The following is a 23,846-nucleotide window of genomic DNA, read 5'->3' on the forward strand; positions in this document are numbered from 1 at the left end:
CAACATCTTTATCATATGTGGTATGTTTCGGCTGTCAGTGGAGAGATGGTGTGGAGTGACATTAGTAGATGAATAAGCTTAAGTGGAGCTTTTAAAGGTAGGAAAGATCATAATATGAAGATAAAGTTGGAATTCTAGAGGAAAAACTGGGGCAAAAATTAATTTATAGGACAAGGAGTAAGGGATTGGAATAAATTATCAAGGGAAATGTTTGCTAAAGTTCCAAGTTCTTTGAATACGTTTAAGAAAGAGCTAAGTAAACAACTGATAGGGAATCTGCAACCTGGGCAACAGCCGTAAATTCAGCTTATTGATGATTGACTGAAAAGAAAACACATGTTTTTGGTACATTTTTTGGTACTAATATATGTGAACATAATCATATAGAAACAACCACCACCACCAGCAGCATTGTCATCATCATCATCATCATCATCATCATCATCATAACCTACCTTCAATGAGGTAAACTCCAGATTCAGTTGCCACTAATAATCGAATGTCTCCCCACGAATCACCACAAACGATCTCATGTCCGAAGTCTGGGTAGAAGCAGTGTGGTTCCCATGGTGCTCTCTTGAACAGTCCAGTTGTGGCAAGGCTGGTGGGAGCGTCTCCTTTTACGATAGTGTCTAGTTTGAGCGCTTGACCGATACGAACAAACTCCACCTGACGAGCCTCTTCTTTGCGTCTTGATCCCCGAGGTGGGTCGGGAAGCACATCACTGAATGCTCGTCGATTGAGCATGGTCTAAAACATGTCAGAACATACATTCAATATAACTTGATTCTATGTCACTTATGAATACAATTTTGAAAATACAAACCCTGCCTAGTACTACAAAATTTTTGTTGGAAATGTATTTACTAATCTAGCCCAAGATGGGCTAGCCTCTACGACACAGAATAATATTATTTTAGATTTTAATCCTAATATAGTAAATTTTGTTGTTGCTTCTAGTTGGTTTGAATGCCATATAAATGATTTTTTAGTATAGCTACTGATTCCTTTATACAGTAATACTGATTACAATGTTATCTTGCAGTTTGGGAAGGTACCCCATAAACCAAGGAGAAGACCAATCACTGTGATGATAAGCAAGTTATATTCATCCCAAATGTGCTCATAAATAGCTTTCTTCTTCTTGTCAATGTCCAATTATGGTATTCTGTGCTAATTTTAGTAAAGAAAATGAAAATGAAAACTACAACCAGTTTTCCAGCCAGTGACTGGGTCAGCGATGGAATGAATGAAACCCCCATCTTGCGGTGAGGATAGGAATTGTGCCAGCTGCTGAGGCCTGTCACACTCCTCTGGGCAATGATTAATGACTAACAGATGATATGTAAAGATAGTGGAGAGTGTTGTTGGAATGAAAGATGTCAGGGAAAACCAGAGTACCCAGAGAAAAACCTGTCCTGCCTCTGCTTTGTCCAGCACAAATCTCACACGGAGTGACTGGGATATGAACCAAGGAACCCAGCGGTGTGATGCCGACGCACTGCCGCCTAAGCCATGGAGGCTATTTTATTAAAGAAAAATATTATCTTATATATTATCTAGAATACTGATAACTAAGTAAAATTCCTAATGATGGAAAAATAAAAATCAAGTGAATAGGTAAAACTCATCTAACAACTTCTCTATTGCACATTAAAACAAGAAAATCAAGTGTTAAATCCCATAATGATATTTCTGTTAATGAAACATTGCTCTAATTCTTAGTCTGATCAAGGCTAATAAATTGATCAGAGAGGTATGTACCATTAAAAATGTATTTTTGAAATGAAGTATTATGACAGGGTTCTTTTAAGACAGTGCACTTAGTAATAGTACTGTACCAGTACATTTGTAATAACATGAAAAATGGGAATGAATTAATGTGGGAAACTTACCCCTCTGCCATCATTCATGTGCTCTGAACACAGGTCTTTAATGAGCATATCCAGTGTACGTTCCCGCTTTTGAGAGAATGTAGGCGTGTTGAAGGCAGCTTTCTCACCGTTGATTACTGTAGATGTTTAAACACGACAATTGTATATTAGAATAATTATGTATAAAAACTTGAGTTATGCCTCTGCATATGATAAAATGACATATTGTACTAATTTTTAACATACAAACAAGACTTTAATTAATTAATTAATTAATTAATTAAATAAATAAATAAATAAATAAATAAATAAATAAATAAATAAATAAATAAATAAATAAATAAATAAATAAATAAATAAATAAATAAATAAATAACCTAAGCAAATTATTCATGATATTATAACAAAGTCAGATCTTCTTACATTCTTTTCTTTGTTAGTTCAATTTTAATATGCCATTTCCAGAATACTTCAGTAAATGAGATACCCACTCATTTTCTAAATTATGCCGATATTCTGATTAAGAGTGTTCTTACAGAAATTTTACTGCTACCAATAGACATACCAGACGTTATGATATATTCAGAAAGAAAGTACTGAGGTCTTGGACTGCTTAAAATAAAATGGAAAGCCTTCCTTTGGAAAATAAGCTCCTGCCAGAAGCCGAAGAATGTTAACGATGTTTATAAGTATTGGAATACAAGGAATTATGAGCATGGGATCTAGGAATGCCTGTAGTAGCTCAGCATCGATAAGAACAGGGACATAGGCACAGAAAATGGGGATATCCATGTCTGTTAAGAAACAGCTCTCTGAACACGAGTTTTCGAACTGCTGCTCACTGCCATAATAAGGCAGAGGAGTTGTCCTGAACAAGGAATGTCCAGCAGCCAACTCATGGGTAAATAAACCTGAGGCCTTCACAATCAGCAAGTAGAAGGAAGCAATCAAAATGTCTGGGTAGATCTCAAGAAAGAGAGACTGTCTCAGCAAGAAAGAAATCCTTGGTCTCATCTTGGGAGCATATCCACATGGCAAATCCTTGCACAAAATGCCAGATATCGAGTGTGATTACTATTTGCAAAAACCCTGCAGAAGAAGAACTATTCCATGTATGAAGAGGTCCATGGTATCTCTGAAAATGGCAGCACTAGGATAATAGACACATTAAGTCTTCTAAGACAACAGCATGGGGTGGATAACTGGACCTACAGTAAGAACAGAGGCTCACTCAGAACAACTGGTTGATGTCCACAACGATAAGTGTAGCATCTACAATGCTTCAGTCCCCTACTACAAAGATTAGCACCAGCTGTCAGATATCTCGGTAACTGGCCACATGGTAAGGTCTAGAGGAACCATCATTTTGTCCAGTTCTGCTAACAGTTTGACCTAGATAAAAGCCTAATAAAGGAAATTTTGCAACCAGCACACTGAAGGGTTCCCTAACTATCCACAGGAACCACTTGTATGCATTGGGACAAGCATTCATGAATTATTCAGTTTTCATATAACAGTTTTTATATATATATTTTTAATAAGGGTCTGCCTCCATAGTAAAATGGTTAGTGTGATTAGTTGCCACCCCGAGACGCCCAGGTTCGATTCCTGGCTCTGCCACGAAATTTAAAAATTAGTACAAGGACTGAAACAGGGTCCAACTAGCCTCAGGAGGTCAACTGTGCTGAGGAGGGTTTGATTCTTGCCTCAGCCATCCTTGAAGTGATTTTCCATGGTTTTCCCACTTCTTCTCCAGGCAAATACCGGGATGGTACCTAACTTAAGGCCAAGACCACTTCCTTCCCTCTTCATTGTCTATACCTTCCAATCTTCCCATCCCACCACAAGGCCCCTGTTGAGCATAGCGAGTGAGGCTGCCTGGGTGAGATACCGGTCCTCCTCTCCAGTTGTATCTCCCTGACCCAAATATGACACTTATGTGAGTAAGTTATAATCACATGATAAATGGAGAGGTATGGCATCCTGATTTCAAGCTTGTAGTTTTACATAACTATTGATATTGTGATCATAACCATTGAGCCAGCAGTTTTATGTGGAATCCAAACCACAAAGAGAATCTCAAGTTGCATTGCCTGGGACCTGAACCATAGCTCCCTAGGTGATAACCCAGTGACTATGTCACTTGGCTTCACCCTGACTTCATTGCATGTAATGCTCATAAAAAACCTTTTGTGAATTTCAAGGGAAGATAAATGCTTTCAATAGTGCTTTCATCCACATGGGAGTGGTCATCTTCTTCAAGAATGTATGAGTGCTTTCAAAGAGGTAAGTCATTTATCATTAAAATACAGTAGTTGTGTTAGTATAAATCCTTGTAACAACTGAAACTATGAAAAGAAAATGAAAATGAAAATTGTATGGTTTAGATGATGGATGGTCATAGACACATCAGACTCCAATCTCACAGAGGTTAAAAAAAGCAATTAGAGGTGCATTCATCAATACAAACAAGTCACTCAGTCAAGAAGGCCTAGTAATAGCCGGAGAAAGTCATAGTTTAAAACATGGCATCTGCTGGGCTGTAGTTGTCTTAATATACTAAACAAGAGCAGGGGTATGGGAAAATTGTACAGACAAAAACAACTGAGTCAGAATATAGCTATTGGATTGTGGCTTCAAACCTGCCAGAGGAAGTTGGAGTGTCCATTCAGCACTCCATGTTGTATGGTACCGACATGTAAAAGATCTTTGGTGACACATTTGGTCTATACCTGAAAACATTATTTGAAACTCAGCTGGTTGGTTCTGCTTCCTAGTTGAGTACAATAGGAAGTCAAATTTGGTATGCAGGGAGCCTAAGTGGCATTAAATCAAAATACATGTGCATGATAGATGAAACCATACAATAATTATTGTCATTAATATTGTGAGTTAGGCTGTTAAGGAGTACTTAGAACCATTAGTTAGCATTGGTCTTCGTGTTCTTCTTCTTTTCCTAAAATTCCTCATCCTCTATCTATGAATCTGTTGTCTTTCTTGTGTCCATGCATTTTTGAGTTTCAAATTTCTTGACATCAGTCCCTAAGGTGTGAACTTGTGTGACTTGATTGTTTGTCTATGTGTAGTTTGTGTGGTTGCCAGTGGGTCAATACTGACAAAGAATTTCATAAGTCTTTTCTGTGCGACTTAAGTGAACTGTTTGGTCAGTGAATAAAGTTCTTCCAATCTTCTGCACATCCAGATACCATTTTAGACATTCGGTCTGATAATTTTGCTCAGTATCTGCTGTTCCATTTTCACAATGACTTTGATGTTGGTATTTAATGATAATGTCTCAGCCATGTAGAGTACTTGTGAGAGAAAGTGTAGTACCAAGTGGTGGAGTTTGCCTTTTGTGGAAAATGATTTCTTTTTGTAGATATTCTGGGTGCCTTTATGTCATTTTTCTGCACAAATTTTGTTGGCAAATATTTTGTTACAAGTGCTTCCAATATGTTTTCCCAAGTACTTGATATGATTAACTTGTATGTTGTTGCCATATTTAGTCACACGTGATCGCAGGTTTGGGTTCTAGGAGTCTTTGTACTGTGCTTTTTCTTAACAAATTTGGAGCCCATTTTTGATGGCCATCTCATGAAGTTTTTTGATGGCTTCCTTGGGGATTTCACATTAGATGTTGTGTCTGGCAATGTCTGTTGGTTAAATGCAGTTTTTTGGTCTACACCGTATTCCCTTAGCATATTCAACAAGGCGCTTTTGTCAACTGAATCTTATGCCTTTTAAAGTTTATGAAAGTGACCAATGTGTGGTTCAACTGGCAGTGTTGGAGTATCACCTTGAGGTTCTACATCAGTTCCGTGCATGATTGGTGTGGTCAGAAGGCTGCCTGGTATTTGTCGATCTTATGTTCTATCTGTTGCTCCAGTCTGGTAAGGAGGGCATGTGAGGGCACTTTGTAGGTTGTTGTTGTTATTATTGTTATTATTATTATTATTATTATTATTATTATTATTATTATTATTATTATTATTATTAAGAATATACCAGGAATTTTCAGAGAAACAATGAAACCTGGAAATGTTTAGTGAAAAATGGATGTTTGTAAGTAACATAAACTTCATTAATAAAATGTGCATACAATTATCAAGGCATTAAATCAATAAGGATACTTATATCATATGGAAGTTTTCAGTTAAGGGACATTTTGAAAAATGATAATTTATGTTATGGACATCTTACAGCAGACATTTTAGTGTCTAACTATGAATTATTCACGTCTTGAAACTATATTTTCATCTTCAGTATTATCTTTCTCATGCCACAAAACCAAAATTATTAACAATAACCAGTAAATTATCTCTGAAGTGACCAGTTTAAGTTTTGGATTTCATGGAAATCTGAATAAATGACAGGTAGTAATTTCAAACTTACACTTGACTAGTAAAAATTCCCGAAACTCTTGAGAGTTCCTAAAAACTGGTGGACAAGGTAATGATGGTCCAAAAAGTGGGACAGATTCTTCAGAGTAGATGTGCAGACGATAGCTATCATCAACTGGGTCGTGGGTTACCAGAGCGAAAACATCTGTAATTCACTGTTAAGGAGTCTTATGCATGATAACAATATACTTGAAAGAAAGAAACTTGATTAACATAGCAAGGTGCAATAGATCTTCTTCTTCTACTACTCTTGTTACTGTATGGAGGGCTTAGTCTATATTTCGTCTTCCACCAATTTCTCCTATAGGCCTGCATTGTAGTTCCAGCATGTACACATCGTCATTGCGCCTTGAAACACCGTTATGTGACAATGTTGAGGGAAGAAATACTGACCCGCAGCACATGTATCACTTAGAATGAAAATTCATTGATGCAGCTTATGCAATACTGAACCTTAGATGACAGAACCTTTCTGGTCAGAGTTCTAAGCTGAAATATTAGCACATAGCACAACGACAATATGTATGGTACATATCATAATTATCTAGGCAAGTTAAATATCTTAAATTCATTATTATTGGCTTGTTAGGAGTACATTATTCAGGAATGTACCTTCATAGAATAAAAGTATTTGAATTAAGAATGATCCATGTCGTATATTTCCTATCGGCAACACAACAGACGTCTGCCGAGTTCAATGCACAATCATTTTAAGAGTGCTACTTGATTAATTTATTTTAGTCTACAACAAATAAACTTAGTTACATAAACCTGAAATTACTCTGAAACAAAATAATATTTCCTTTTGGGAAAATTCCTTCTTGTCAGTATGGATGTTCCATTGGTATAGGAAAGACCTCCTGTTCCTTATTGCTTTATTACAGTAATTGAAACAATATAGGCTACAATACTCTAAATGAAGTAAAATTAATACCATATGTACTGTATTTTAATTTACTGTTAAATTTAGATAGAACTCTGCTGGAATATCATGGCACCAAAATGTATGTGGAGTGAGCTATGATAGCAGGGAAGAAGAAGAGTGGGGCGTCTGCCAGAGTGTTGATGAAGGGAGTGAGACACCAAATTCAGCATTTTACAGTGAAGTTCCCAGCTGGACAGCTTGTTATGGAATGAACTGATGCCCCTCGGAGGACTGTGACGGACGAGTCCATTCTGCAAAACGAAATGAAGCCTGTGCGCAAGTGTCATGACTTTCCAGCTGAACTCTGCTTTGTACTGTTGATAGTGTTCTGAAAGTAACTTTTATAACATGTATATAAATTCTAGTATTTACATTGTTAATGGATTTTCAGTCATCTGGATTGATTTTGATTCCATGTGAGCTGGATAAACAAGGTTCTACTGTATAAGTAAATCTCCTTTGAATTATGTACAAACTGGTTTCTTCAGTAGTCATATAAAAGTGTAAGTTTGTTTTCAATTACACTACTGAAAGAAAAAATATAATATTAAGAACTTTTGAAATACAAGATTTCATTCATTTAAACGTACAAAGTTCACACAGCAAAATACTGTATGCATTTCATTGGAGAAGGATACGTGTAAACTGTGATTTAATGAAGGACGGGTTGAAATGATTCATCTCTGCTGCCCCACCATCCAGGAAGACAATATTAACTATGTCATTGCCTATGTGACGTTTTCTTTCCACCTGAAATAAAGGGAATACAGTACTGAGTTGAACAGATAACAGACCATAGCAATATACTGTAGAAATATATAGAATTATAGCATTTGAAATGACAGAGTGGTTATAAAGTTTGCCACAAACTTAGAGTATCTGTGCATAATCAAATCATCGAAATATCAGTGGTGGCTGATTGCCATCAGACTGAGATGACTGCAAACCTGACTAACAAGGGCATACATCAGTTGAGGTTTTGTAATGGCATACAGTATACTGGTAAGAGAAGGCCTATGCACCAGTGTTCTCAGTAGTATTGCATTGTAAACATCTACTTACAGTCTGAATATTGCTGTAAGATATGTAAATTTGTTTCATTGGTGAATAATTAAATAAGACAGTGACATTTTAAAGGATCCAAGGTTTCCAGTCACTGTAATGAATTTCATTTTAAATATTATTGTTTCCAAGAACTAAATATTCATTATCATAGACTCTGGCCTCTGACCATCCCATCTGAAGCTTCCTCACTACACTATTGAACAGATAACAGACCATAGCACAAAATGTTTTCTTGAGAACTTAGGTAAAAAAAACAACAACAACAACAAGTACCTACAATACCTGTTTCAGTTTACTTCATCGAGCAGTTCCCTGGAAATTAGAGAAGGTACTAACTTACCTCTAATTAGTTCTTAAGGTAGAATGGCTCAAATGTGTACCTCTCCTCCAATGTCATCAAAATAAAATACTATGATATAATAAATGACATGCTCATGAACAGTATTGACCAGGAACGCAGTTGCTGAGACAGAATTCTATACTTCTTATACCTTGATTTTTAAGTAACTCAAAGGAAAAGACAAGTATAATACATCAAAGAGAGCTAGGGAACAGAAGAGATGAAGGATAAAAATTATGGCTGTCTAGTAAGGACAAAGGAGATTTTTTGAACATACATATTCTTCAGCAGTATACATATTTACACTTCCAATGCTTTGTGAATATATTTCTTGTAAGTTAGTAGCCCAGTCTTGGCCAAAAACATACATTCACACAAATCACATGGAATGGCTGGGGGAGGGTGGGGCTGAGCTTGATGGAGCTTCCGTACTTTTCGTTTAGCCTCTTCACATCTACATAGTTCCTCTTCAAACACATTAACTGATGTAGAAATAGTGTGGCACCAAAGTATACGATTCTCAGCAGCTGTATCCCAGGTTCAAGTGTTGATTCCAGCCATCTTCATAGAATGCTTTTGATGGTTCTTGAAATACCTCAAGGAGACTCTGTAAAGTCTTGTGCTGGAGCAGAGTTCACCACACAGGAGTTCACGAGGAAGCCTGGTATCGCTCATGTGGTGGGTGTGCCAATCCATTTGAGACAGTGGTCAATGATAGTATCCTTATACCTAGTATGCACTTTCTCAAGAAGGCAAGGTTGGTGACATGGTCTTTCCATTTGATATTCAAGCTGGATCTAAGTTTTTACAGATGGAAGTGCTCTAGCTTTTTGATATCTCGACATTAGAGGGCCCATGTTTCATAACCGTAAAGCAGTGTCGATATGACAATAGCACGGTAAACCATGATCTTGGTATGCACTGTAATGTCCTTATTCATGAAAACATGACAGGATTAGTGTCCAAATGCTGAGGGGGACAGCACCAATTCTCTTTTCAGTATACATATATGCAGTAAAACTTGCTTGAATTCTTTTCTCTTTCAATATTTGATTTGTATTCCTTGTCTTCAACTATCTGTATGAATGTTTCTCCTCTTTGTTCTCCTTTCTCTTATGTTTATACTTTTCTCCCTGTCTGGCACATCCCTAGCTCCCAGTATGAACTATTGTAAGTATTGCAAAGAGATTGACAATAATGTAGGAGCTAAATATATTATTCTATTACTCATTCACTTATAAAATTCTGCTATGGTTTGGACATAGAGGGTGTTGTAAAACTATCTGTACAATTTGATATAAAAGTTTAACACCAAGGCAAACTTATTTTAGATAGGAATATAAGTCTGATGAAATCTAGTTTGCACTAGAAAATGTTTTGAAAGTTGTTGGTGGGGGGTGATATAAAAATGTTAGTTATAACAGAGGATGACTAAGGTTAGGTTGAAGGAAGAATCCCACCTTCCAATACTTTTTTAAAAACTTATAGTCTATGTAATTATGTTTCATTATGTTTGCTTCATAATTACATAGACTAGCAATAAAAAAACAAACAAGTATTGGAAGGTGGGATTCTTCCTTCAACCTGACCTTAGTTAAGTTGATGCCAATACAGGACAAAAATAAGATTTATAAGTTGTTACAGAAGATGCTTGAAATTTAGACTATCAGCATTAAGGTATGAAGTACAATATCAAAGCACTTATTGTTGTACACAGTCTAAAACAAAGGGTTTCAGCAGCCACAACAATTCTTGTGATGAGGTTCATCTTCTGATTCAATTGGTGTCTCATACGTGTGCTTCATGTGTCCCAGGGGAAGAAATTGAGGCATCAGGCAATACCACTCTAATCAATAGCAGTTGACGTGAGCAGGCCCGAAGAAACTGCTTTGTAAACATGCTCTAGCACCAACAGCTGACTTCAGCAGATATACATTCCTGTCTAAAATAACTTTGTTTTGGTGTTCTCTAGCATGTGTATCAATTTGTACAATTTTGCAACACATTTTATATTAGACAGTATGTCACGTACATTCATCTCCTGACCATTGGCAACAAAGGGATAGGACAGGGGTAGAAATGGGAAGGAAGCAACCGTGGCCTTAATTAAGGTACAATCTCAGTATTTGGTTAGTGTGAAAGTGGGAAATGGAAAACTATCTTTAAGGCCGCCAACATTGGGGTTCGAACCAACTATCTCCCAAATGCATTCTCACAGCTACATGTCCCAAACCATGTAACAAATTTGCTTGGTTGGAAAAAGAAAATGCATGTATTTATTACAAATCTACAAGGCACATTCTACAGAGAGTATAACTAAAGACTTCATAGCGGAGTACTGAGGAATAGGAGCATACGGAAGTGGAAACAGCAAGCGCAATGCCTGCAAGCAATGGTGAACAGACGTAATCGTCTCAAAGAAAACTGCATTCACCAGTTATATACATGCTCAGGACAAGTAAATAATATAATAATAAAAGACGGATCCATATTCACTAGCCAATTACAAAATCATATTCTTGCAATGATATCTATAAGCGGTATGTTATGGACTGATTGAGACCAGTAAGATCGTAAATGTAATCATTTTGCTGCATTACATGGTGATGAATGTGAAATACAGTTTCCTGAGTTGCCCTCCAAAGTGACTTATGAGGACTGACTTGCAGTCTTGGCCATATACCTTCTAACCTCTCCTCTGTAAGAGCTGTTCTCCTTCCCTGTTTTTTCTTGTTAGTTACGGAACCAGAACAATGACACTTGTGAATGAGTTATTGCACATAATGTTTTGATGGTACTGTCGAACCAGGAAACTGTCTACTGAATTTTTGAGGCACCTTTTAACTGGTTTCTTCTTCTTGTGCAAATAACACTCGACAAAAAATATTCTCTGTGCTGCAGTGTATTTGACCATCATGAATAACCTTATACTACACCTTAACCCGCCAGTGCACGGGTCACAAAAAGTTACATGAGTAAACGGGTTGGGTCTCACAGACCCATCATCATATTTCTTTTTTATAGTATGCTAATATATTTTTATTTTCAGTATTCATTCCCTCCTATTCCCCTAACATTATAAACACATTGCTGTCACAAAACCGTTGGTGATCAACACTTACTTAACATTTTACAAAGCAATTCTTTAACCACTGCAAATTTACGCACAATATTATATTTGATCACAAAATTCAGAACTTATCAAGTCAAGATTTATGAAATCATCATAACCTAATCTTCACGATCCAGAATGTTCACTGGAACATTCACATTTCAGCTTTACATTCACTGCACACAAATACAGAGAGTTCAAGACACATTAACTTTCTGCACAAACAGCACGAGTAGCGGGTCTTTTCTGACTCTACAGTATGCACGACGTCCTCTTTTATTTTCTGTATTTTCACATCCTGCTTCTGTTGTCAACCCAGATATCCTTCTTGCAGTATCGCAAATGCTCTTAGGAAGATATCTTGACACAGCTCTTTCTTTTATTTGTTCTTCAGTTAGAAGAAACAAGAGTGTCTTCAAAAAAATTATTCTGTTCCTTGCGTCTGGAGAGTTAGGATTGTTGGCTCTGAATATTAAATATGCGTTAAAGCCTGTAATATTCAGAAATGCATAGAAGACCACCATTGTCCAACGTCTGGTGTTTCGAGCTGTCTTTTCGTCTACTCAGCCTACACCACCCTTAGCTGAATTATAGAATGTGACTATTACAGGCTTCCTCTTTCCTTCTATACTTTCCTCAGTTTTATCATCGCTGTGCATCGACGAGAGGAAAACCACAGTAAATTTCATCATCTGATAATGGTTCTTCCAATAATGCGGCAACTCATTCCATATCACGTGGACTGCTGACATCATAACACTCCTTTTTCTTAGACCTACGAAGAAACAAACTGATTAGCCCAGGTCAACCCATTTTCAGTCTCACCTCTGTACTTAAAACCCAAGGGAACTAAGGTGAAAGACAGCCAGGCTAGCTAAACCAAGGATTTGGACAAGACGCTAAGATATAATCACCCTATAATCTTCTTTATGTGCACGGTTAACATGGAAAGACTAAAATGCTTATGATAAAGAAACTTACACGACTGCACGGGTTGGGTCTCACAGGCCCACATAGCACTTTAACTTATCACTGCTCACGTTCTAAAGCAATGAATTCCATGTTCGTCTGCAGGAATACTACACCAGTGATAAAAGGAAGGTAGCAGAAGCTGGAAGTATGCAGCTATCACCGTCTATCAGAAAATGTTGGAAATACCAGCGCATGGGTCTCACAGACCCAACCCGTGCATTGGCGGGTTAAAAATCCCAATAGTTGCTAGTGAATTGAGCGAGAGAGCCAGGTATCTGCTGTGTCAGCTGACAACACTTCTAATCAGGTCAAGCTTGACACAAGCAAAATGTTTTAAACAGCATGTTTGAAATTGTTTAAAACAATACACATTGATTAAAAATAGTTTTAAACTCAATGTTTCAAACAACTGTTTAAAACAAGTTCTTTTAGAAGATATGTTTTGGAGATTTTTTGGTTTTCATTATTTTAATTCATCATTTTTTGGTAGAATACAGTGGTCTTCTCTGCCTTCTACTGAAGGTTTTGCATAATGGTATAAATTTTACACAGTGATACTTTGTAATGGTTTGATGTCCTTGTTTAAATTTTTGCAAAAGAACATTCATAGGAAACTATAGGAATGTTTAAAAATATTGTAAATCCAAAGGTCACTGCCACTTTGTCTTTATTCAATGGGTTTCTTGTCGAGTTCATGGAAAACACAAACTAGTTTGGTAGCTTTCTCAGTCCCTAACCTATTCCTGACTTTGCTATGCACAAACCCAAAAGTGGAGAAAAGACATTCTATCTTAGCTAATGAAGCAACTGCATTATGTAGCTGATGTGCCAAGCCCAAAGTTGTGTGATGAATGTTATTCTCCAGTGCCACCAACCATGTGAGAGGTTGAATTTCTTTAGTAGGCTATTGCAGGACTAAACAGGTATTCTTTGAAAGGTGAACATTTTGCTTTGTACTTAATTAGGTAAGGCTGGGTGGTAAGCTTCAACATACTCCACAGCAGAATGATATTGTTCTTCACTAAGTCTCTTTCGCCGATAGCGTGGATCCATGAGACTGGGTAGGAGATGAGCATCAATTATAGCAGTGTTAAGTTGTATCATGAATTTGTTTAAGTCACTGGGACTGTTTTCATTCTTGAAAAAATTGAGCAGGTCAAGCCAAATCTCAACTTCTTCCTCAGTGGTACAGTAATCATGCTGCAACTTATCTAATGAGACTGATGCAGTTTTAAGTTTTTTGAGGTGTCTTGAACATTTTGTTTCAAATTGATATTGTTCACCTTTGCACTTATAATTGGTTCAATGACACTTTGGTTTTCAGTGCAGACTTTGACAATAATATGCCAGTTTACCAAAAAGGACAAGCAGTGTGTTTCCCTTAGCAGCCAACCATAAGTTCCAATGGAAAAATAATTCTAGCTGGTAACCAAATTTCCTTGCTGGCTAATTTTCAATTGTAAACCTTGGTTTATTACGTACCATACAACTCTGGTAAAAATTATTTCTAAAGTAGGCCTACTTATATTTAGGTGTTAAACATACAGCATTTTATTACACAGCTGAAAACATATTAAGAATGAAAGAAACTGTTTTAAACAAAATAAACTGTTTTGTTGCCAACTCTGTATGGTGCTCGGTTGGGGATTCCTGCGGTCTGTGATCAGAAGTATGAAATCTTAAATTATACTCCCTGTATAAATGCAATTACAAACTTTTTGTGCAACAGTTAAAAGAGAAAGAAATATGCAGATCTTCCATTACCTATGTGTTAAACTAAGCACAATATCTACTATAAATAGGTAATTATGTAATGAATCAGTAAGAATACCAGCGGATTGGAAATGAAGTTTCATTACCTGCTGACGATTGTCTTTTGAGTAGGGCAGCAAGGTGGAAACATGGAACATTATCTCATGGCCCTCATAGATGGTATAAATTGAATAACGCCCTGTCATATCCCCTGAAAACATAATATAAATGTATTTAATTAATTTTGTGGGTGAATATTAATTTTAATTATTTTTTGTTTGTTAAAAAGAAGCCATTCTTTTCAGTATCAACTCAGTTAACAGAACTTTTAAGCTTTACAGTCTATGAAAGCAAGAAGTACAAGAACACATTTACACGTCCTAAATTCCATATTTTGTGCTTTGAAAGACAGATTATATAAATTCCAGTTGTAATTACAGATTAAAAGAAATGAAATGTAGGTACAAAGTAATAGGAAACATACTTGAAGCACTGGCGTACTGTACATGCGGGACATAAAACAACATGGCCATATCTGGAAAAAAAAAACCTAATAGTAATTAACAGGCCATACAAGGTTCATACCTAATATTTAATGTTTAATACGTTGAGTGCCATGCGACCCCATTTGGGTACGTGAGAGTAGTAAAGTTTTTGAACTTCACGTCCCCATATGGGGTCGTACGTTCGTTCTAAATCGAGAACTGTGCGAACCCATTTGGGTGCGCAGTAAGTATGTGTTTCGAAGCTCTATAAAGTCTCTTCCTGCCATCTGTTGGTCGTCTATTTAAGTATGTGCATAGCCCACCTTCCATTCCTATATTCCTGTTTTGGCGCGACCCCATATGGGTAGGTCAAAAGTGCTTTGTAGGGTGACAAAGTTATTGTCTATCTCGCGCACGGATTGTTTATGCAAGTGTGCAGTGCTGTGAGTTTCCTTTCCTTTTTTAAGCCGTTACTAGTAAATCGAACAGTAAGAGATTTATTGCAGATAGTCTGGACGACATATCGAACAAGTCTGACAATGATGATGTAGACGAAGTATATAGTTACAGTGATTTTGAACCCAGTACAGAGCAAATAGCTATCTCGCACGTTCATCCACATTGATGTTACAGTCTTCAGCATACGTATCCCCACTGTAATCCGGGTTTCCAAGCCAGCTGTTGAAAAAATTATGACCGTCTTCAACGATACAGTCACTGGTTACCCATGTTGCACAATCATCTCTGCCAGGTTCTCTTATTCAAATTAAAAGTTATACAAACAAAATTGTATGCTTTTTCAATATTCCTTATCTACTATTTCTTCTTATAATATTATTCTGTTACATCCTAATTTACTATTTCACATGATTTTCACTACTTTATATAACTATATTCTATACGAAAATTCCCTAACCTAAAATCGGAAAATCATCATTTACAAACATTTCCTGGCGTAAAATCGGGGATTGTACATTTTTACGGCTCCAGTATGAACAAGCTAACACATCTATCATAATCAACAGCGTTTAACGCGTCCCTGTAAAGGAAAAGGTAAATATGACCGAATGTCGGGACAGTAACTACTGGGTAAGTACGACCCCATATGGGGGCGCGTGTACATGTACAGTTCGTAATGACCAATACGACCCCATATGGGGTCGCAATATTTTACGTAATATACATAATAAGTTAACCTAATATATCATAAATACATCCTCATTTCAGCAATCATTTGCTTGGTTAAGCCTGTGAACATTTTGGCACCAGGGAGTAACTCAATGTTATTAGCTCACGGCACTAGACGGCAATCCTATAAAAATCAGTCTGGCATTCAACGTGTTAAAATGAAGCAAGTGGTGTTCCAAAAGGAAAATCCTGAATTTATGCACTGGCTTCCATATAAATCTATAGGTTTAATGATATTACACAGTAAGAATTCAATTCCAATTCAAAATCACATAAAATGCATGCTTTAATTCTTTGCCTTTCTTTGTCTCATTAATAACAACTGCACAAATGTTTTACATCATACTCTGAAAATTCTAACAGCCATAGATATTTTACCAGAATATGTACAATATCTCATCCTTTAAGCATATGATTGACTTGAATTTTGTACAGTATTTTGTGATTAATTCAGAACTACAACTCAAAGACTTAAGTGTCTGTTTTGACTATCTGAAAAATTCTGCACATATCTTTAAGATGAAATTAAAGAAATTGATTTGGAGAAAGATTTTTATTCATTTAAATATTCTCTACTTTGTAATGAGTTTAGCTCATAGCAAAGAAAATTTTAAGATTCTGTTAATGTATAGCTAATCTGCCTTGAAGATGAAGACATCATTTTTGTACTTTCTGACAGCACTGAAATCACCAAGTGAATTTCCAATAAAAGTCTTCTTCAGAGGTCAAAGACAAACATGATCAAATACAAGAAAAACATGTCTGAAGGGGGAAAAAAAAAAACCTTTTCTGTTTGCTGCTTCTGACCATCCATTTTAATGTTTTGGATTCATTTCTCCAACTGACCTGCAATACATATGCAATTTGGTTGTCTCTAATCATGAAAAAGAAGCTCATAATAATGTATCTACCAGATACAAAGCATACCCCTTTTTGTTTGTATATTCCAGAAACAAGTGTTGAACCTTTTAACACATTGAAAATGATGTCATCCCATCACTCATACAAAATATCATGTCACACCCTTGAACCTTCACAAAATGACAGTATCAGCAAAAGAAAGAGAAGGGCAATAAAGGGCATGAAAGTGAAAAATCTGGTAGACCTTGCAAACCTAATGCTCTCAAGGTTGGAGGAGAACAAGAAATGACCAAGGAAGATCAGATATGAAAGATGAAAGCTAGGAGGAGGCCCATGTAAGTGGAAATACCGTCAGACTCAGCTAGTGTTTAAGTGATCTACATCCTATAGTCCCAAGTTGAAAACCCATGGGAGTGCCTTTCAGTCACCTTTTATGACAGGTAGAGGATACCATGGATGTATTCTTATGCCTTCATTTACAGGTGGAATGAGAGAGATATTCTCAGTTTTTTGATATTAAATCGATTGTCTTTGGAGACATCTGCCTGGCTAAGACTGAATGACCATAGCCAGAATAGCCATGAATGTGTTGATCAACAATATCTGCTTGAAAAAGTGGAATGCTGTGCCTCTTACATTTTCTATCAACCTTATCACCAACGACAGGAAATACCTCTCCAGCTACTAAGGGTTGGTGGGACAAAGAGCTCAGTACTATTTTTTGTGGACTTGTCTTGCTGATGAAAATGGTCTTCAGCATTTAAATAAAGTGAGATCTTAGATGTAAATCTGATTGAAAAGACCTGGACTTCTAAAATATTGATCTATTGTACATACTACAAGCAAGGGGCTAAACAAATTCATGTATGTAATTTTTATTTGTATGTTTGTAAGCATGCTTGCAGCTTAATCTCTTAGTAACTTTCACCAAAAGGGAGGTAAAATAAACTCGTATTCTTGCTCTGAGGTGGTGCAGATCTTTTTAGGTACATTCCCAATGGAGGTAGGCTACGTGTACCATTTTAATCACATACTAGCCCTCCTGTAAATCTTACAATTTCTGGCAGGCTACTGGGAATCGAGCCTGGGCCTCCAAGTATGGCGGTTAATAGCAGTAATCGTTACGCTACGGACACTTCAGCAGGTTACTGGTATCTTAAGTCTCAGGTCAATGATATATTAAAAAAATTATAAACGTCACCTTTGACATCCAGGCCCCCTCTGTATTTATCCCATCCTTTCAGTCGAACTTTGCCTCCTAGCAAACTAATAAAGCGATCAAATGCAGCACTGCCCATTTCTGAAAAGGAATAATGAGAAATTAAAATCAGTGTAGAGTAATCAAACAGAGATCTCAATATTAAACTAACATACGGTAGTCTCACTAACCATTACTGAACATCTCATCATCGCTAGTTTGGCCCGGTTTTGCATATAGAATTCCGAACTTGAAGTTCACAGACCCTTCTTGCTCTTCCAGAAGCAGCAGATCCTAAAAAAGAAAGAAATCACATATGAGTTCTGTTTGAAAGTGAGGCAAGGAAACCTACAAGTGGTATTTCAATCCAAGAGTTTCTTGTTTGAAGGAGCCCAGTCTCATCCAAAAAATATATAATATATATATATCAATAGAAAATAAATATATTCTAATGCTAATGACTGAGAATGAAATATGATGTGTGGTTAACACAACATATGCAGTGTCAAATGAACAGACAATTGGACACATTCAACACATGGTGATGTGTTGTTGTTGTTGTTGTTGTTGTTTGAGTCATCACTCCATAGACTGGTTTGATGCAGCTCTCCATGCCACCCTATCCTGTGCTAACCTTTTCATTTCTACGTAACTATTTCATCCTACATCTGCTCTAATCTGCTTGTCATACCTTGGTCTACCCCTACCATTCTTACCACCTACACTTCCTTCAAAAACCAACTGAACAAGTCCTGGGTGTCTTAATATGTGTCCTCTCATTCTATCTCTTCTTCTCATCAAATTTAGACAAATCGATCTCCTCTCACCAATTCGATTCAGTATCTCTTCATTCGTGATTCCATCTATCCATCTCACCTTCAGCATTCTTCTGTAACACCACATTTCAAAAGCTTCTATTCTCTTTCTTTCTGAGCTAGTTATCGTCCACGTTTCACTTGCATACAATGCCACGCTCCACACGGAAGTCTTCAAAAACATCTTTCTAATTCCTATATCAATGTTTGAAGTGAGCAAATTTCTTTTCTTACGAAAGCTCTTCCTTGCTTGTGCTAGTCTGCATTTTATGTCCTCCTTACTTCTGCCATCGTTAGTTATTTTACTACCCAAGTAACAATATTCATCTACTTCCTTTAAGACTTCGTTTCCTAATATAATATTTCCTATATCACCTGCCTTCGTTCGACTGCACTCCATTACTTTTGTTTTGGACTTATTTATTTTCATCTTGTACTCCTTACCCAAGACTTTTTCCATACCATTCAGCAGCTTCTCAAGATCTTCTGCAGTCTCAGATAAAATAACAATATCATCGGCAAATCTCAAGGTTTTGATTTCCTCTCCTTGGATTGTGATTCCCTTTCCAAATTCCTCTTTGCTTTCATTTACTGCCTGTTCTATGTGAACATTGAAAAGGAGAGGGGACAAACTGCAGCCTTGCCTCACTCCTTTCTGGATTGCTGCTTCTTTTTCAAAGCCCTCAATTCTTATAACTGCAGACTGATTTTTATACAGAATGTCGATAATTCTTCGTTCTTGGTATCTGATCCCAATCACCTTCAGAATCGTAAATAGCTTGGTCCAATCAACATTATCAAATGCCTTTTCTAGATCTACGAATGCCATGTACGTGGGCTTGTCCTTCTTGATTCGATCCTCTAAGATCAGGCGTAAAGTCAGGATTGCTTCACGTGTTCCTACATTTCTTCTGAAGCCAAATTGATCTTCTCCCAACTCAGCTTCAACTTGTTTTTCCATTCTTCTGTAAATAATACATGTTAAAATTTTTCAGGCATGAGATACTAAACTAATGGTGGGTTGTTTTCACACTTGTCAGCACCGGCTTTCTTGGGAGTAGGTATAACAACATTCTGTCAAAAATCGGATGGGACTTCCCCTGTCTCATACATATTGCACACTAAATGAAATAACCTTGCCATGCTGGTGTCTCCTAAGGCAGTCAGTAATTCAGAGGGAATATCATCAATTCCAGGTGCCTTGTTCTTATTTAGGTCACTCACAGCTCTGTCAAACTCTGACCTCAAAATTGGGTCTCCCATTTCATCAGCATCAACAGCCTCTTCATGTTCCAGAACCAAATTACCTACATCTTTGCCTTGATACAACTGTTGGATATACTCCTGCCATCTTTCTGCTTTGTCTTCTTTCCCTAGAAGTGGCTTTCCATCTGAGCTCTTAATATTCATGCACCTAGATTTCCTTTCTCCAAAGGTTTCCTTGATTTTCCTGTATGCAGCATCTATCTTTCCCAGGACCATACAGCCTTTGACATCCTTGCACTTTTCCTTTAGCCATTCTTCCTTAGCTACCTTGCACTTTCTATCCACTTGATTCTTTAATCGCCTGTATTCTTTTCTGCCCTCTTCATTTCTAGCATTCTTGTATTTTCGTTGTTCATCAATCAGGTCTAGTATCTCCTGAGTTATCCACTGATTCTTAGTTGATCTTTTCTTCCTTCCTAACATTTCTTCTGCAGCCCTACTGACTTCATTTTTCATGACTCTCCACTCTTCCTCTATAGTGTTTCCTTCAGCCTTTTCATTTAGTCCTTGCGCAACATGTTCCTTGAAACAATCCCTCACACTCTTTTCTTTCAACTTGTCTAGATCCCATCTTTTTGCATTCTTTCCTTTCTTCAATTTCTTCAACTTCAGATGGCATTTCATGACCAACAAGTTGTGGTCAGAGTCCACGTCTGCTCCTGGGAAAGTTTTGCAATCCAACACCTGGTTTCTGAATCTCTGCCTAATCATAATTAAGTCTATTTGATACCTTCCAGTGTCTTCAGGTCTCGTCCACGCATACAGCCGTCGTTTGTGGTGTTTGAACCAAGTATTGGCAAGGACTAAATTATGATCAGTGCAGAATTCAACCAGCCAACTTCCTCTTTCGTTCCTTTGTCCCAATCCAAATTCTCCTACTGTACTACCTTCTCTTCCTTGGCCTACCACTGCATTCCAGTCTTCCATCACAATTAGATTCTCGTCACCTTTTACATATTGTATTAAATCTTCTATCTCCTCATATATTCTTTCAATTTCTTCATCGTCCACTGAACTAGTAGGCATATAGACCTGCACTATTGTGGTGGGCACTGGTTTGGTGTCTATCGTGACGACAATAATTCTTTCACTATGCTGGTCGTAGTAGCTTACCCGCTGCCCTATTTTCTTATTCATTATTAAACCAACTCCTGCATTTCCCCTGTTTGATTTCGTGTTGATAATTCGGTAGTCACCTGACCAAAAATCCTGTTCTTCCTGCCAACGTACTTCACTTATACCAACTACATCTAACTTTAGCCTATCCATCTCCCTTTTCAGATTCTCTAACTTACCACAACAATTCAAACTTCTAACATTCCACGCTCCGACTCTCAGAATGTCAGTATCCATCTTCCTGATGATCGCCCCCTCTCGTGTAGTCCCCACCCGGAGATCCGAATGGGGGACTAGTTTACCGTGATGGTGATGTAGCTTTACTAAATTGAAAACCTGGTCACTGTTTCTATAGCAACTATCTCTCCAGGACATGTGACATTCAATTTTCTCTCTGATAAAGATGCCAGTTAAACACCCCAGTACGGTATTTTACAGCAGCACTAAAAGCTACCTGAAAAGCATGAAAGGAAGAAAGAAAGAAAGAAAGAAAGAAAGAAATGAAGAAAAAAGAAAGAATTTTATTTTCAGACTTTTCATTTCAGAAATCTTACATCCACTGACTGATATTGAATCTATAGTCACCTTAGTGATAATCGCTTCTTCTAATACCCTGATCTTACAGAAGTAATATTTCCTATTTTGAGTCCGGCTCCATGGCTAAATGGTTAGTGTGCTGGTCTTTGGTCACAGGGGTCCCGGGTTCGATTCCCGGTAGGGTCGGGAATGTTAACCTTAATTGGTTAATTTCGCTGGCATGAGGGCTGGGTGTATGTGTCGTCTTCATCATCATTTCATCCTCATCACGATGCGCAGGTCGCCTACGGGAGTCAAATCAAAAGACCTGCATCTGGCGAGCCGAACTTGTCCTCGGACACTCCCAGCACTAAAAGCCATACACCATTTCATTTTTTCCTATTTTGAGCTTCCTATATCAAGTTTGCCATAATGTGGATGTCAAACTACTGTCAGTAGTTCCCAGCTAGGATAATCTAACCTTCTGTGCCCATGTCTACATGGTTATAAGGATATTTAGGGGTTGTAGTAAGGATGTAAAGTAGAGGGCATATAAGTCTCTGGGAAGACCCCAACTAGAGTATGGCTCCCTAACCAGAATTACTTGATTCAAGAACTGAAAAATATCCAAAGAAAAGAAGCTCAATTTGCTCTGGGTTATTTCTGACAAAAAAGAAAAGTAACAGTAGTGTCACAAAAATGTTGCAAAGTTTGGGCTGGGAAGACTTTGGAGAAAGGAGAGGAGTTGCTCGACTAAGTGGTATGTTTTGAGCTGTTAGTGGAAAGATAGCATAGAATGACATTAGTAGATGAATAAATCTGAGTGTTTTTTAAAAATAGGAAAGATCACAATATGAAGATAAAGTTGGATTTTAAAAGGACAAAGTGAGGAAAATATTCTTTTATAGGAATTATTTGCAATTATTTAAGAAAAGGCTACGAAAACAACAGATAGGAAATCTGCCACCTGGGCAACTGCCATAAATGCAGATCAGTGGTCATTTATTGATTTGGCTTTACCTTGTTTCCTTTGGTCAGTTGTATCTGGTTGTATTTGTCAAGGAGGAAGATGTAGCTGAAATAGGCTGCTTTGTTGCAATTTGCTAGGGTTAGAAATTTATTTCCTGGCACAACAGAGTACCTCTTTGAATACTGAATTTTCACGACCACATTGTAATTGAAAGAGACTTTCAACCTATTAGGTCGTGTTACGTACATTTAGTACGTGATGAAGAGATGTTAAGTACAGAACAAAAATGGCCAACCAGACACCAGTGGGATCCGAACCCACAACCTCCCGATTTCGCGTCGGTTGCTCTACCTCTTTATTGACGACATGGTCAACCCATGGGATTGTCAACATTTAAATGCATGCAGTATAGTTTTTCTATTTATTTTATGTTAAGGAACAAGAAAAAGAACTATTAATAAACAATGGCAGGTCAGTGTGAGAAAAGGGAGCAACAGGAAGAGGAGATAAGGACAAACATGAAAACACAAAAGTACAAGGACAATCACAGAATGAGATCATCATCAGATTTTGAGCGTTCATGTCTGAAGAGATTTGAAATGTTGTTCTACCACAATTCTACTTGCTCTTCCTTATCCACAACAAGTTAATTGTCTTTGTTGTCTAGTTTTGTGGCCACTCATTTCTGGATAGTGAATGATACCTTCTTAACTCTCTTATGCAAACTGAAACTGTCAAGTTTATATTCACGATCTTTAATTCCTTTATAACAGTAAATTCACACTTTGCTATCTTCTCTTATCTTTCTTCTAATAGATTTTTGGATGTTCACATAAGTCACCTTATTACTATTATTATTATTATTATATATTTTCTTTTACAAATTTCTTTATGTCACACAGACACAGGTAGGTCTTATGGCAACGATGGGATAGGAAAGGGTTAGGAGTGGGAAAGGAGCGACCATGGCCTTAATTAAGGTATAGTCCCA

General features: G+C 37.2%; 1 protein-coding gene across 1 annotated transcript in view; it reads right to left on the bottom strand.

Moving 5' to 3' along the window:
* The window catches only part of LOC136866822 (GTPase-activating Rap/Ran-GAP domain-like protein 3), a 451,356-nt gene that overhangs the window by 59,498 nt on the left and 368,012 nt on the right, over positions 1-23,846 (bottom strand). Inside the window, exons 8-14 of the mRNA XM_067143927.2 lie at positions 18,364-18,466; positions 18,176-18,274; positions 14,548-14,651; positions 7,838-7,949; positions 6,267-6,419; positions 1,896-2,011; positions 456-750 (exon numbers count right to left, since the gene is read on the bottom strand). Coding sequence (XP_067000028.2) covers positions 456-750; positions 1,896-2,011; positions 6,267-6,419; positions 7,838-7,949; positions 14,548-14,651; positions 18,176-18,274; positions 18,364-18,466 — 982 coding nt within the window. The remainder of the gene's footprint in view (positions 1-455; positions 751-1,895; positions 2,012-6,266; positions 6,420-7,837; positions 7,950-14,547; positions 14,652-18,175; positions 18,275-18,363; positions 18,467-23,846) is intronic.

This window comes from Anabrus simplex, chromosome 3, assembly GCF_040414725.1.
Source record: "Anabrus simplex isolate iqAnaSimp1 chromosome 3, ASM4041472v1, whole genome shotgun sequence".
NCBI classification, from domain to species: domain Eukaryota; kingdom Metazoa; phylum Arthropoda; class Insecta; order Orthoptera; family Tettigoniidae; genus Anabrus; species Anabrus simplex.